This window comes from Nerophis lumbriciformis, linkage group LG22 (assembly GCF_033978685.3).
Source record: "Nerophis lumbriciformis linkage group LG22, RoL_Nlum_v2.1, whole genome shotgun sequence".
Lineage (NCBI taxonomy): Eukaryota > Metazoa > Chordata > Actinopteri > Syngnathiformes > Syngnathidae > Nerophis > Nerophis lumbriciformis.
In genome coordinates this window covers 28,005,702-28,020,053 of record NC_084569.2, presented here as the reverse complement: position 1 = coordinate 28,020,053, position 14,352 = coordinate 28,005,702, and the positions used below count along the sequence as shown (strand labels likewise).

At 41.1% G+C, this 14,352-nt stretch overlaps 1 protein-coding gene across 1 annotated transcript in view; it reads left to right on the top strand.

Annotated features, from left to right (window-relative positions):
* The window catches only part of mcoln1b (mucolipin TRP cation channel 1b), a 58,419-nt gene that overhangs the window by 21,414 nt on the left and 22,653 nt on the right, over nucleotides 1-14,352 (top strand). The window contains exons 4-8 of the mRNA XM_061973507.2: nucleotides 5,527-5,683; nucleotides 6,837-6,918; nucleotides 12,181-12,277; nucleotides 12,350-12,449; nucleotides 12,525-12,631. Coding sequence (XP_061829491.1) covers nucleotides 5,527-5,683; nucleotides 6,837-6,918; nucleotides 12,181-12,277; nucleotides 12,350-12,449; nucleotides 12,525-12,631 — 543 coding nt within the window. The remainder of the gene's footprint in view (nucleotides 1-5,526; nucleotides 5,684-6,836; nucleotides 6,919-12,180; nucleotides 12,278-12,349; nucleotides 12,450-12,524; nucleotides 12,632-14,352) is intronic.

Here is a 14,352-nt window from a genome sequence, read left to right as displayed (position 1 = left end):
CTGTAAACCTAGTTCATAGTTGTTAGTTTCCTTTAATGCCAAACAAACACATACCAATCGTTGGTTAGAAGGCGATCGCCGAATTCGTCCTCGCTTTCTCCTGTGTCGCTGGCTGTCGTGTCGTTTTTGTCGGTTTCGCTTGCATACGGTTCAAACCGATATGGCTCAATAGTTTCAGTTTCTTCTTCAATTTCGTTTTCGCTACCTGCCTCCACCCTACAACCATCCATTTCAATACATGCGTAATCTGTTGAATCGCTTAAGCCGCTGAAATCCGAGTCTGAATCCGAGCTAATGTCGCTATACCTTGCTGTTCTATCCACCATATTTGTTTGTATTGGCATCACTGTGTGATGTCACAGGAAAATGGACGGGTGTATATAACGATGGTTAAAATCAGGCACTTTGAAGCTTTTTTTAGGGATATTGCGTGATGGGTAAAATTTTGAAAAAAAACTTCGAAGAATAAAATAAGCCACTGATTTTTAATGGTTTTAACCCTTCTGAGATTGTGATAATGTTCCCCTTTAATATACTTTGGGTAACAACAGTCAATATTTATTTATTTTATTTTATTTTTTTAGGGGGGTAGCAGTCAATACTTATTTATTTATTAGATTTTATTTTTTTCTTATATAATAAAAGTGAGATTTTGTTAAACCAAATATTGTGTGTTTTTTTCCATATACAACAACCTATCTGGACTCGATAAGAGAATCGATAAGGAATCGGTTCGATAAGAGGATTCGATAATAGTCTCAAACTCGATAATTTCTTATCAATCATCATCCCTAGTCACTACATGAGGCAGTAAGCACAGCAATGCCAGACAGAGTACGACTGAAATAGGAGACTGATTGGCAACCGGGTACAGGTGTGTCGCGGTTGCTAATCAAGGACAGGTGTGGGAGCCGGCACTCAGTGGCGAGACAGGGGAAGTGAAACTACAAATTAAGAGTACTGGACAGGAACTTAAACGCCACACAAAGGGGAAAAAAACAACACAAGTCCAAAACAGTCACAAGAGTGAGACAGGATGCTCCCCCCAAACAAAATGGATTCCAGATGTAAAAAGGGAAAAACAAGAAATAAAGTAAAATATGCAGGTCAGTTATCAAGGGAGGGTGGCGGGAAGACTTGGTGGAATGTCGCCAAACAGTGGCCTCGGGTCGCGTGACACCGAAGCCAGCGGGGAAGAGTCCGGCGAAAGTGACGGCGCCGCAGTTAGTAAGGGGGATTCCAGCAGGTACGTGAAGGCTCCGAAACGCGGAAGTCAAAAGCGGCGCTGCTGCTGGCGTGCAGGATGCCCGCACTGTGGAAGATGTCGAGAAAGATAACTACGGGACGGCGGGCGTCGGACCGGCGCCTTTGCGGCAGACAAACGGGCTGCTGGGCTGAAGAACTTTCAATCAATCCAATCCACTTTATTTGTATAGCACATTTAAACAACAAAAATGTTTCCAAAGTGCTGCGCAACAATATTAAAAACAATATTCAAATATTATCCTTAGCTCCACCAATGAAAAACAAAACAAAAAATAAATAAATATATAAACAATATAAAAATAAATATGATTAAAAACGATTTTAATGGGTAAAACCAATTAAAACAATAAATAAAAATCTACATTTAAAAACACTGAGGACCACACAACTCAAGTAGTGTGAAAAGCCAGAGAATAAAAGTGGGTCTTAAGACGAGACTTAAAACACTGCACTGTGGGAGCAGTTCGAACATGGAGGGGCAGAGTGTTCCAGAGCTTAGGGCCGACCACAGAGTCCCTGTCTCCCCTGGTTTTAAGTCTCGTCTTGGGCACCACGAGCTGGAGCTGGCTCTCGGACCTCAGAGCGCGCGCAGGAGTGTAAATTTGGATGAGGTCCGAGATATAATGAGGTGCCAGTCCATGCAAAGCTTTAAAAGCAAACAGCAAGATTTTAAAATAAATTCTAAAATGAACAGGGAGCAAGTGCAAAGTCTCAAGAATTGGGGTTATATGCTCGCGTTTCATGGCCCCTGTTAAAAGTCGTGCTGCCGCGTTCTGGACTAACTGCAACCGGGAGAGAGCTTTTTGGAAAATGCCTGCAAAACTAGCAGGCTGCTGGGCTGCAGGTGAAGGTGAAGTTGTCGGAAGACCCACTGGAAGCAGAGGTGGCGTCTGATCCACTGGAGGCGTGGCTGGAAGCGGCGTCAAACCCACTGGAGGAGCTGGTGACATCATCGGATCCACTGGAGGAGCTGGTGACATTGTCGGTCCCACTGGAGGAGCTGGTGACATCTTCGGACCCACTGGAGGAGCTGGTGACATTGTCGGTCCCACTGGAGGAGCTGGTCACATCTTCGGACCCACTGGAGGAGCTGGTGACATTGTCGGTCCCACTGGAGGAGCTGGTGACATCTTCGGACCCACTGGACGAACTGGTGACATTGTCAATCCCACTGGAGGACCTGTTGGCATCGTTGGACCCACTGGAGGAGCTGGTGGCAGCGTCAATCCCAATGCAAGAGCTGGTGACAATGTCGGGTCCACTGGACGAGCTGGTGGCAATGTCGGGTCCACTGGAGGAGCTGGTGGCAATGTCGGTCCCACTGGAGGAGCTGGTGGCATTGTCGGTCCCACTGGAGGAGCTGGTGGCATTGTCGGTGCCACTGGAGGAGCTAGTGGCATTGTCGGTCCCACTGGAGGAGCTGGTGGCATTGTCGGTCCCACTGGAGGAGCTGGTGGCATTATCAGTCCCACTGGAGGAGCTGGTGGCAGTGTCGGTCCCACTGGAGGAGCTGGTGGCATTGTCGGTCCCACTGGAGAAGCTGGTGGCATTGTCGGTCCCACTGGAGGAGCTGGTGGCATTGTCTGTCCCACTGGAGGAGCTGGTGGCATTGTCGGTCCCACTGGAGGAGCTGGTGCAAATGTCAATCCCACTGGAGGAGCTGGTGGCATTGTCGGTCCCACTGGAGGAGCTGGTGCAATTGTCAATCCCACTGGAGGAGCTGGTGGCATTGTCGGTCCCACTGGAGGAGCTGGTGAAATTGTTAATCCCACTGGAGGAGCTGGTGGCATCGTTGGATCCATGGAGGAGCTGGTGGGATCGTCTGATCCATTAGAAGCCCCACTGGAGATGGCGTCTATGGCGTTTCTGGTGCCGTCCAAAAGAGTCATAAGACAATGACAATACTCCTAATACAATATTGTTTGACTATCCTTATCAATGATTTTTCCATTTCTACACTGCAAAAACTGAAATCTAAGTAAGATTAAATATCTCAAATAAGGGTGATATTTGCTTATTTTCTGTCTGATAAGATAATTCTTCTCATTAAGCAGATTTTATGTTAGAGTGTTTTACTTGTTTTAAGGGTTTTGGTCCTAAATGATCTCAGTAAGATATTACAGCTTGTTGCTGAGATTTTATGACCTATATTGAGTAAAACATGCTTGAAACTAGAATATCAACTGTTGCAAAGCTGTGTTATCAACACTCACAAGTATAAAACTACTTTTTTAAAGTAATAATTTGTTATTTCAAGCATGAAAAAAAAAAATCATGACTTTGACACAATTGTGTCTCATAATTAAAACAGATGACAGCCAAATTGACTTTGCTGTTTTATTTTCAATGAAATAATAGAAAGTGCATACTCATATAGTAGTACAGTTGGCACAGTACAGTAAACTGACAGTTAATATTTAAACATTTAACATTTGACATTTCAAACTATTTTGAACAGAAATAGTTCATGCACATTCAGATAAATTCCTCAAAATTACAATTAAAAATTTTTTGGCCGGGGGCCGGGCTGTGTATATGCGCACAAATTGACTGAAAGAGCACGCACTTGGCGCGATGATGTCATGTTATCGATGGAAAAATGCGTTTTTGGACAATATGATTTGCCTGAGCGGCTCGGAGACCCCGAGAGTAACAAGCGGTTGCCTTGTTGCCTTCCATTAAAAACAATAAATTAGTTTTTAGTGTAAGTTTGCTGGTTTTAAGAAATGTAATGCCGAGCGCATATCAATATCTCAAGATAATGGCACTAGCATTTACTTAATTTAAGAATATTTTTCAACATATTGAGCAAAAAGGTCTCTTTTTTTTCTACCAAGAAAAGTGCACTTGTTATTAGTGAGAATATACTTATTTTAAGGTATTTTTGGGTTCATTGAGGTTAGCTAATTAGGGATTGCAATGTCCCTTTGGGACAGAGGACCCTATTGTAATTGTAAGGTTTTATTATTATTATTCCGCCGCCTCTTTGAGCTGTAATTTGACCCCCTTAACATGCTTCAAAACTCACCATATTTGACACACACATCAGGACTGGCAAAAATTGCCATCTAATAAAAAAACCAAACCCCAGAACTCAAAATTGTGCTCTAGCGCCCCCTAGGAAAAAACACAGACAAAACTGCTTGTAACTTCCGGTAGGAATGTCGTAGATACATGAAACAAAAACCTCTATGTAGGTCTAACTCAGACCTAGATTTCATACATTGACTTCTTTCAGCAAAAATCAACAGGAAGTTGGCAATTCCCCCTTCAAAGCAAACGTTTTGTAAAAACAGTCACTTTTGCCTCTTTGAGCTGTAATTTGACCCCCTTAACATGCTTCAAAACTCACCAAACTGGACACACACATCAGGACTGGCAAAAATTGGGCTCTAATAAAAAAAAAAACAACCCTTAAACTCAAAATTGCGCCCCCTAGGAAGAAAACACAGACACAACTGCTCCTCGGAAGAAAACTCAGACAAAACTGCCTGTAACTTCCAGTAAGAATGTCGTAGAGACATGAAACAAAATTTTCTATGTAGGTCTCACTTAGACCTACATTTCATTCATCGACAACCCCCAGCAAAAATCAACAGGAAGTTTGCAATTCCCCCTTCAAAACAAAAGTTTTGTAAAAAAACGGTCACCTTTTTTCAAACATTATCTCCTCAGAGCGCGTTTGTCGTGTCGGCTTCAAACGAGCACAGGAGAGAGATTGAACCCTTCTGATTAAAAGTTGACCAAAAAGTTTTAATTACTGCTCCGGTTTGGATTTTATGTGTCGTCAAAGTCGGTCCCGTCCATCGCTGCTTGCAGCTTTAATTTTACTTGTTTTGGAAAGTCTTGACAAGCCAAATTTACTTGTTCTATTGGCAGATAATTTTGCTTAGTTCAAATAAAATACCCCTAATTTTTCTATATTTTTTTCTTGTTTTTGAACACTGACTTTTTGCAGTGTACTATCTGTGTCAGGGCTGGCTAGGATTTAATATTAGTGCTCTAGTCTCTTTCCAAGTCTTTGTTTTTCTGTTTAATTGCAGTGATTCTGAATATGTTAAATAGATGAATATGTGCTGGTTTCAGTTTGCTTAAATATGCATATTTTATGCATATTTCCACTGCCTTGTTGGCACTATTAAAATGCATTTTTGATCATAACATTCCCCTGCACTATGATTGAATGGAGGCCTGTTTATGAGGCGTTAGACATAGAAACATGTAATGTCCTTCACCTTCTCATATCTATCGCTCTCACAGTACCTCGCTCTCCCTGAGATCTCTCTGGGACAGTATGCCTACGTACCAGGTGTCGGGGGAAATGGAAGTGCGCTCCTCCTGTGCCAGAGATACTACAAGAGGGCCACCATCATCCCTGTCAATGAGACCTTCGACATCGATCCTCATATTCTCACTGGTAAGATGGCCTTTTTATGTCCACATGTCCTCATCCTGAATAGTTGTGGAACATGTCAGCGTCACAGTTAGTTTTTATTTGCTATTTTAGTTTACTTTGTTAAATGACTTGAAAGGAGAAAACACTGTTTCTTGATTGAATTGTGTTTGTCATATACATTTGTGCCATGCACCACTTATCATGCACGCTATTTTGAATTGAACGGAACCAAGACTATTTCTGCACAAAAAATCAAAGTCCTAGTGTTGTGTTAGAGATGACGTAGCAAATGTAATAATAATAATGCATGGCCAATTTCCTAATTGATTTTGATTCATAAGGTTCCAATTTCATTATTTATCATTTGCTTTGATTAGATCTGCACTGTGTGTGTGTGTGTGTGTGTGTGTGTGTGTGTGTGTGTGTGTGTGTGTGTGTGTGTACATATTATATTAATATAATGGATATGTAATTAATATAATTAAATATTAAGAGTATGAGGAAGTTCGACTTCTACCTTGTTTACTTCCGTGACAACCTCCTTAAAGTTTTGTAATTAATCAGAAATATCAAGCAGCTAAAAAGTGCCAAACATCGATAATTGTGTGCTTTGCATTTTTCCCATCATGCTTTGTAATGGATTTAAATGGGTGTAATATTGAAATTGTTATGGTGCATTGACATTTTTTTATAATATCCACAAAGTTCAGTGAACAGGTTATGTGTGACCATGTCTGTTGACATTTTGTGTTAGTTGGATTTTTTGTTTTGCAGCATGACTAGGGAAGGTTGTTTGCATTGAATCATGCAAGTAAATGCTGCACAATCAGAGCATATTTATTAGTCATTGGCCTGAATCACATTTTCCTCCAGATGGTGTCAAAATGGCAGCATCAGAGTCAGTCTTTTGAAATGCATGCCAACTTCCTGCGGGCAAGATTCCTTAATAAACTCCATGACGTTTTTTGCGGGCCAAAAGCCGTTGGACACCCCTGACATATAATAATGTGTTCATTATCTTGAGAATCAACCAACACTTATATGGAAGCCAAGAAACTGATTCAGCCTTATGTTTTAAAGGAAGTGTAGTTTGAGCTTCACGTGATGTGGAAAAAGTGACCCAGCTGTGTGGTTTTAACTCAGCCACATGTTCTCTGCTTCCTCCTTGATCCAGAGTGCATCGGAGTCAGCCCGCAGACTCACGGTTCCGCTGGTGGAGAAGGCGACTACAGGAACTTCACTCTCAACTTTTACAAGTTAGACACCACTTTATGTTTGTATTCGGGCTGCACAATGGATCAAACTTGAATCAGGATCACGATTTTGAATGGCCGCAATTCAATGAAGGTGATCAGGGCGATTTTGTCATATGTCAGTATCAGCCTTTACATTTTTTTTTTTTTTTTTTTACAACTACAACAGAAGTTCTTCAGCAGATACAATATACACACTTATGATACCAGCATTTAGTATTTAAACAAGTCAAGTAAATACAGTAGTAATAACTACTGTTCAAGCATCAGCCTTTTTGCCCTGTATTAAAAAGTTCTACTTTTGGGAGATTCCAATTACATTTTTTTTCATTTAAGAATAAAAGATAGATAGATAGATATATAGATAGCTAGATAGATAGATAGATAGGTCTTTAATGTCATTGCACAAGTACAACAAAACTTTGTTTTCAGCACAAACCCGTTCAAGATTAGACAAAACAAACAGTGTACAGGGTTACAGAACAGGAACGCTGATGGGTCGCCACAAGGCGCCCCGTAAAAGATGGGAAAAAGGTAAAACGCTGGGGAAGGATGAGTAAAAAAATACAATCTAAACTGGGCTCCTAAGGGGGCCCAGTCTGGAGTGGGAAAAAACCTTCCGAGCAATGCACATATACATATTACAACGTACATCTCGAGATATCTAGCATTAGAGGGAAGGGAGTGCGAGGTCATGATGTTAGGCCGCAGCTCTCAGGCGCTGACCATCCATTCATCACCCCTATGGGATTTGCGTCGAGGGCGTTGGGTTGGGGGGGCGGGGTGTGTATGTGTAATGTATATTTTTGTGGTTGCATGTGTGTGTGTGTAAGCCCGTAGTGTGTCTCTGTTCCGCGGCCTTGATGTTTGTGCAGTCGTTAGTCCAAAGTCAACAGCAACAGGTGTGTGTCCATGAGAGACAAGAAGGTTGTTTGTTGTGTCTTCGCTGCACTGTTATTCGGGAGAGTCTCGACGCCAGGGAAACAATCCAAGTTAGAATGTTTTGTATGCGAGTTAAAATACAATTTGCTTTTCACTCTAAATTGTCTATGACTGGTTGTCAATAATTCTCCCCAAATATGTTTTGATAACTGACAGGGCATTTATTTGAGTTGTTTTGAGAATTACTTTATGGTCTGCCCACAGTACCTTTCCTTTAGCTTACCTCCATCTGTCAAAACGTAATTTTTTTGCCGGGAAATCCAGTTTTTGTCCTTCTTTCCTGTTTTTTGTTTGTTTTCGCGACTGCAGAGATCGATCAAATCTCCGTCCGCAACACTCGGCGGTCATTGAAGTGTTCCGTGATTCAATCAAATAACGCCACGGATATGAATGACAAACTGGAGACTTATTATATTGAAGTAAAAGAAGAGCAGGCAGCAGATCACACATTCTCATACTTTCTGTAACGTCCAAGTAGAAATGATGTCGGCCAGCTTGAGACATGTCTCAACTATAAGCTACGTGAAGGAGTCCAGGATTGTATTTATTTAAATGTTGGAAATATTGTAGGGTTCCTGGTGAGGATAGCTCACAATGTATACAATCTATAAACTGCTATAAAGTTGTATATAATTGAGGAGATGGCAAGGTATTGTAATGGAGAAAATTTAACATTTTTTAATCTGCTTGCTAATTTACTGTTAATATGTGGTTACTTTTTGGTGTAACATGGTTCTAGTAAATACTTATTCTTCTGTTGTTTGGATACTTTGCATTAGTTTTGGGTGGTATCGATCCAATACCAAGTAGTTACAGGGTCAGTATTGGTCATTCCAGTGCTGATACTGATTCTGTACTTTAAATTTGCATGATCATTGAATGGGTCCGTTTTTGACCACAATTACCATATTTTCCGGGTCATAGGGCGCACCGGATTATAAGATGCACTGCTGATAAGTGGGTCTATTAAGGTCTATTTTCATACAAAAGACGCACCGGATTATAAGGCGCATTAAAGGAGTCATATTAAGATTTTTTTCTACATTTAAAGACTTCCTCGTGGTCTACATAACATGTAAGGGTGGTTCTTTGGTCAAAATGTTGCATAGATTATGTTTTAGAGATCATCTTCAAGCCGCTTTCTGATAGTCGCTTCAGGATGCGCCGTTTTGTGGGTGGTCTTATTTACATGGCTCACCTTCGGCAGCGTCTTCTCCCCGCCATCTTTGTTGTAGCGGTGTAGCGTGCAAGGACGGGAGTGGAAGAAGTGTCAAAAGATGGAGCTAACTGTTTTAATGACATTCAGACTTTACTTAAATCAACAACGGAGCAGCATCTCCTCATCCGTGGCTCAGTAGTGCAACAACAACGCTGGAAATGTGTCCCGTGAAAAACCGTCCGACAAGAACTCTCTAATAACTAAAGTTCCTTGGGTGAATAATGTAAACTCACTACACCGGTATGTTTTAGCGCTTTCATTGCGAGTCTACTGACAGATATAAGTAAAAACTTTACACTACTTTATATTACAAATGTCACATAACAAGAAGATAGTGAAAAAGAAGAAGCTTATTGACTACATTGTCGGCACGGACTACAAAGGCAGACTCACACAAATTTTCAAGACTTATGCAGATCTCAAATACACATCAGCAGGTACCAGAAGGTAAGAAAAGTTGATTTTGCATAATATTGTGAAATAAAACGCCAGATAATATGTCTGCACGTGGGTGCCATTTTGCGGTCCTTATACACACACCATAGTAACACTTGTATCTCTGACTATGGTAGCCGTAATGGGCCGACAATCCATCAAGCGCTGTGGCTTCAATGTCGTACTAAAAAATGTTGACAGATTTTTGAGTGCCGCGTGTAATGTTCTATATTCTCAATGGAACATTTAAAGTTTTGGTGTTGTTTACTGGCGTCATATTGCAGTCTACACGTATCTCTTATGTGTGACTGCCATCTACTGGTCACACTTATCATTACACCATGTACCATATAAAATTGCTTCAAGGTCGGTAAGTACAACCAGAATTATTCCGTACTGTAGGCGCATCGGGCTATTAAGCGCGATTTTTGAGAAAATTAAAGGATTTTAAATGCGCCTTATAGTCAGAAAAATACGGTTATGTATAATCAGACCGGAAAATATGATATAATATGGAAAAACATTTGTTTCCCTAAAATTTAGTGGGTTCGGCTATGCACCGGTGTGCCCTATAGTTCGGAAAATACGCTAGGTTGTTTGCCACCATGGATGCAAGGATTGCTGACTTAGCAGCAGCGTAGTACTGCGGAGGGACGTTAGCCGCGAGCAAGAATGCTACATGCATTGAGGACACGTTTGCTTGTGTGCCGCTGTCAAATTTGCAGGACACAACTAGAATGTGTCATCAACATTAATTGACACGATATAACGATAGCATTAAAAGCTCTTTGCCAAATGTATATCACTTATATCGTCTGTATCACTAACTAAAGGCATCGTGTATGAGATGTTAGTTCTAATAATGAACAAAAATGCAAATATTTGTTTTAAATAATCTTATGTAGCCTTTTTATTGGACTATTTCATTACACATTCACATGCCTCCCTTACACTGAAAAGTTTACCTGTAAGATAATAAATCATTGTGACTTCAATATTGATCAAAACAGCGGTGATCATAATTGTGCAGCTCTAGCGTATGCAGGACTGTCTCAGAAAATTTGAATATTGTGATAAAGTTCTTTATTTTCTGTAATGCAATTAAAAAAAAAAAGTCATACATTCTGGATTCATTACACCTCAACTGAAATATTGCAAGCCTTTTATTATTTTAATATTGCTGATTATGGCATACAGCTTAAGAAAACTCAAAAATCCTATCTCAAAAAATTAGAATATTTCCTCAGACCAAGTAAAAAAAAAAGATTTATAACAGCAAAACAAAATCAAACATTTGAAAGTGTCAATTAATGCACTCAGTACTTGTTTGGGAATTCTTTTGCACGGATTACTGCATCAATACGGCGTGGCATGGAGGCAATCAGCCTGTGGCATTGCTGAGGTGTTATGGATGCCCAGGAGGCTTCAATAGCGGACTTTAGCTCATCTGCATTATTGGGTCTGGTGTCTTTCAGCTTCTTCTTCACAATACCCCACAAATTCTCTACGGGGTTCAGGTCAGGGGAGTTGGCAGGCCAATCGAGGACAGTAATGCCATGGTCAGTACACCAGTTGCTGGTGGTTTTGGCACTGTGGGCAGGTGCCAGATCATGCTGGAAAATGAAATCATCATCTCCATAGAGCTTTTCAACAGATGGAAGCATGTAGTGCTCTAAAATCTCTTGGTACACAGCTGCATTGACTCTGGACTTGATGAAACACAGTGGACCAACACCAGCAGCTGACATGGCTCCCCAAACCATTGCTGACTGTGGGAACTTCACACTGGATTTCAAGCAACTTGGATTTTGCTCCTCTCCAGCCTTCCTCCAGACTCTAGCGCCTTGACTTTCAAATGAAATACAAAACTTGCTTTCGTCTGAAAACAGGACTCTGGACCACTCTGCAACTGTCCAGTGCTTCTTTTCCATAGTCCAAGTCAGACGCTTCTAGAGATTTTAGAGCACTACATGCTTCCATCTGTTGAAAAGCTCTATGGAGATGATGATTTAATTTTCCAGCATGATCTGGCACCTGCCCACAGTGCCAAAACCACCAGTAACTGGTGTACTGACCATGGCATTACTGTCCTCGATTGGCCTGCCAACTCCCCTGACCTGAACCCCATAGAGAATTTGTGGGGTATTGTGAAGAAGAAGCTGAAAGACACCAGACCCAATAATGCAAATGAGCTAAGGGCCGCTATTGAAGCATCCTGGGCATCCATAACACCTCAGCAATGCCACAGGCTGATTGCCTCCATGCCACGCCGCATTGATGCAGTAATCCGTGCAAAAGGATTCCCAAACAAGTACTGAGTGCATTAATTGACATTTTCAAATGTTTGATTTTGTTTTGCTGTTATAAATCTTTTTTTTTTACTTGGTCTGAGAAAATATTCAAATTTTTTGAGATGGGATTTTTGAGTTTTCTTAAGCTGTATGCCATAATCAGCAATATTAAAATAATAAAAGGCTTGCAATATTTCAGTTGATGTGTAATGAATCCAGAATGTATGACATTTTTGTTTTTTTTAATTGCATTACAGAAAATAAAGAACTTTATCACAATATTCTAATTTTCTCAGACAGTCCTGTATGTCTGTCATGTTTATCAGAGGTTATCAGAAGTCATTTTGTTAACTCTCTGATGCATCCATTTATGTCCAGGCTGATCAATGTGACAATTGATTTCCAGTTGAAGGCGATCAACGTTCAGACCATCATCAACAATGAGATCCCTGACTGCTACACCTTTGCTATCACGGTCAGTAGTTCTTCGTCTTGTATCGCTCATTGAGATCGTATTGTGTTAACAATATTTTGTTATTTTCGCTAGATCCTCATGGACAACCGAGCTCACAGCGGCAAAGTTAAGGTGAGTTTACAAAACCAGGCCTCCATAAGGGAATGTAAGGACCCCAACGTGTCTGGACATGGTGAGTAACTGCAAGTAGTTTCATAGATACGTTATGCATTCATCTTTAAATGCTTTATGTATTCGTCTTTTGCAGCGGAGAGCTACGCCCGGCAGTTCTTTGACGTGTTGGTGGCGCTCGTTTGCCTGCTCTCTCTGCTGCTGTGTGGACGGTCCGTCCTCAGAGGTGTAATCTTGCAACACGTAAGAAACCAAACTATATCCTTATGCCACATATACAGTCGCGATCAAAAGTTTACATACACATGTAAAGAACATAATGTCATGGCTGTCTTGAGTTTCCAATAATTAGTACAAATCTTTTTTTTTTGTGATAGAGTGATTGGAGCACATACTTGTTGGTCACAAAAAATATTCATGAAGTTTGGTTCTTTTATGAATTTATTATGGGTCTACTGAAAATGTGAGCAAATCTGCTGGGTCAAAAGTATACATACAGCAATGTTAATATTTGGTTACATGTCCCTTGGCAAGTTTCACTGCAATAAGGCACTTTTGGTAGCCATCCACAAGCTTCTGGTTGAATTTTTGACCACTCCTCTTGACAAAATTGGTGCAGTTCAGCTAAATGTGTTGGTTTTCTGACATGTACTTTTTTCTTCAGCATTGTCCACATGTTAGGACTTTGGGAAGGTCATTGTAAAACCTTAATTCTAGCCTGATTTAGCCATTCCTTTACCACTTTTGACATGTGTTTGGGGACGGCGTGGCGCAGTGGAAGAATGGCCGTGCGCGACCCGAGGGTCCCTGGTTCAATCCCCACCTAGTACCAACCTCGTCATGTCCGTTGTGTCCTGAGCAAGACACTTCACCCTTGCTCCTGATGGCTGCTGGTTAGTGCCTTGCATGGCAGCTCCCTCCATCAGTGTGTGAATGTGTGTGTGAATGGGTAAATGTGGAAGTAGTGTCAAAGCGCTTTGAGTACCTTGAAGGTAGAAAAGCGCTATACAAGTACAACCCATTTATCATTTATCATTTATTGTCCTGTTGGAACACCCAACTGCGTCCAAGACCCAACCTCCGGGCTGATGATTTTAGGTTGTCCTGAAGAATTTGGAGGTAATCCTCCTTTTTCATTGTCCCATTTACTCTCTGTAAAGCACCAGTTCCATTGGCAGCGAAACAGCCCCAGAGCATAATACTACCACCACCATGCTTGACGGTAAGGGTTGATGTTCCTGGGATTAAAGGCCTCACATTTTCTCCTCCAAACATATTGCTGGGTATTGTGGCCAAACAGCTCAATGTTTGTTTCTTCTGACCACATAACTTTCCTCCAGAAGGTCTTATCTTTGTCCATGTGATGTCAGATGAAACAAAAATGTTGCTGTTTGGCCACAGGAACACCATGCTTACCATCAAGCATGGTTGTGGTAATATTATGCACTGGGCCTGTTTTGCTGCCAATAGAACTGGTGCTTTACAGAGAGTAAATGGGACAATGAAAAAGGAGGATAACCTCCAAATTCTTCAGGACAACCTAAAATCATCAGCCCGGAGTTGGGTCTTGGACGCAGTTGGGTGTTCCAACAGGACAATGACCCCAAACACACGTCAAAAGTGGTAAAGGAATGACTAAATCAGGCTAGAATTAAGATTTTAGAATGGCCTTCCCAAAGTCCTGACTTAAACGTGTGGACAATGCTAAAGAAACAAGTTCATGTCAGAAAACCAACACATTTAGCTTAACTGCACCAATTTTGTCAAGAGGAGTTGTCAAAAATTCAACCAGAAGCTTGTGGATGGCTACCAAAAGCGCCTTATTGCAGTGAAACTTGCCAAGGGACATGTAACCAAATATTAACATTGCTGTATGTATACTTTTGACCCAGCAGATTTGGTCACATTTTTAGTAGACCCATAATAAATTCATGAAAGAACCAAACCTCATGAATGTTTTTTGT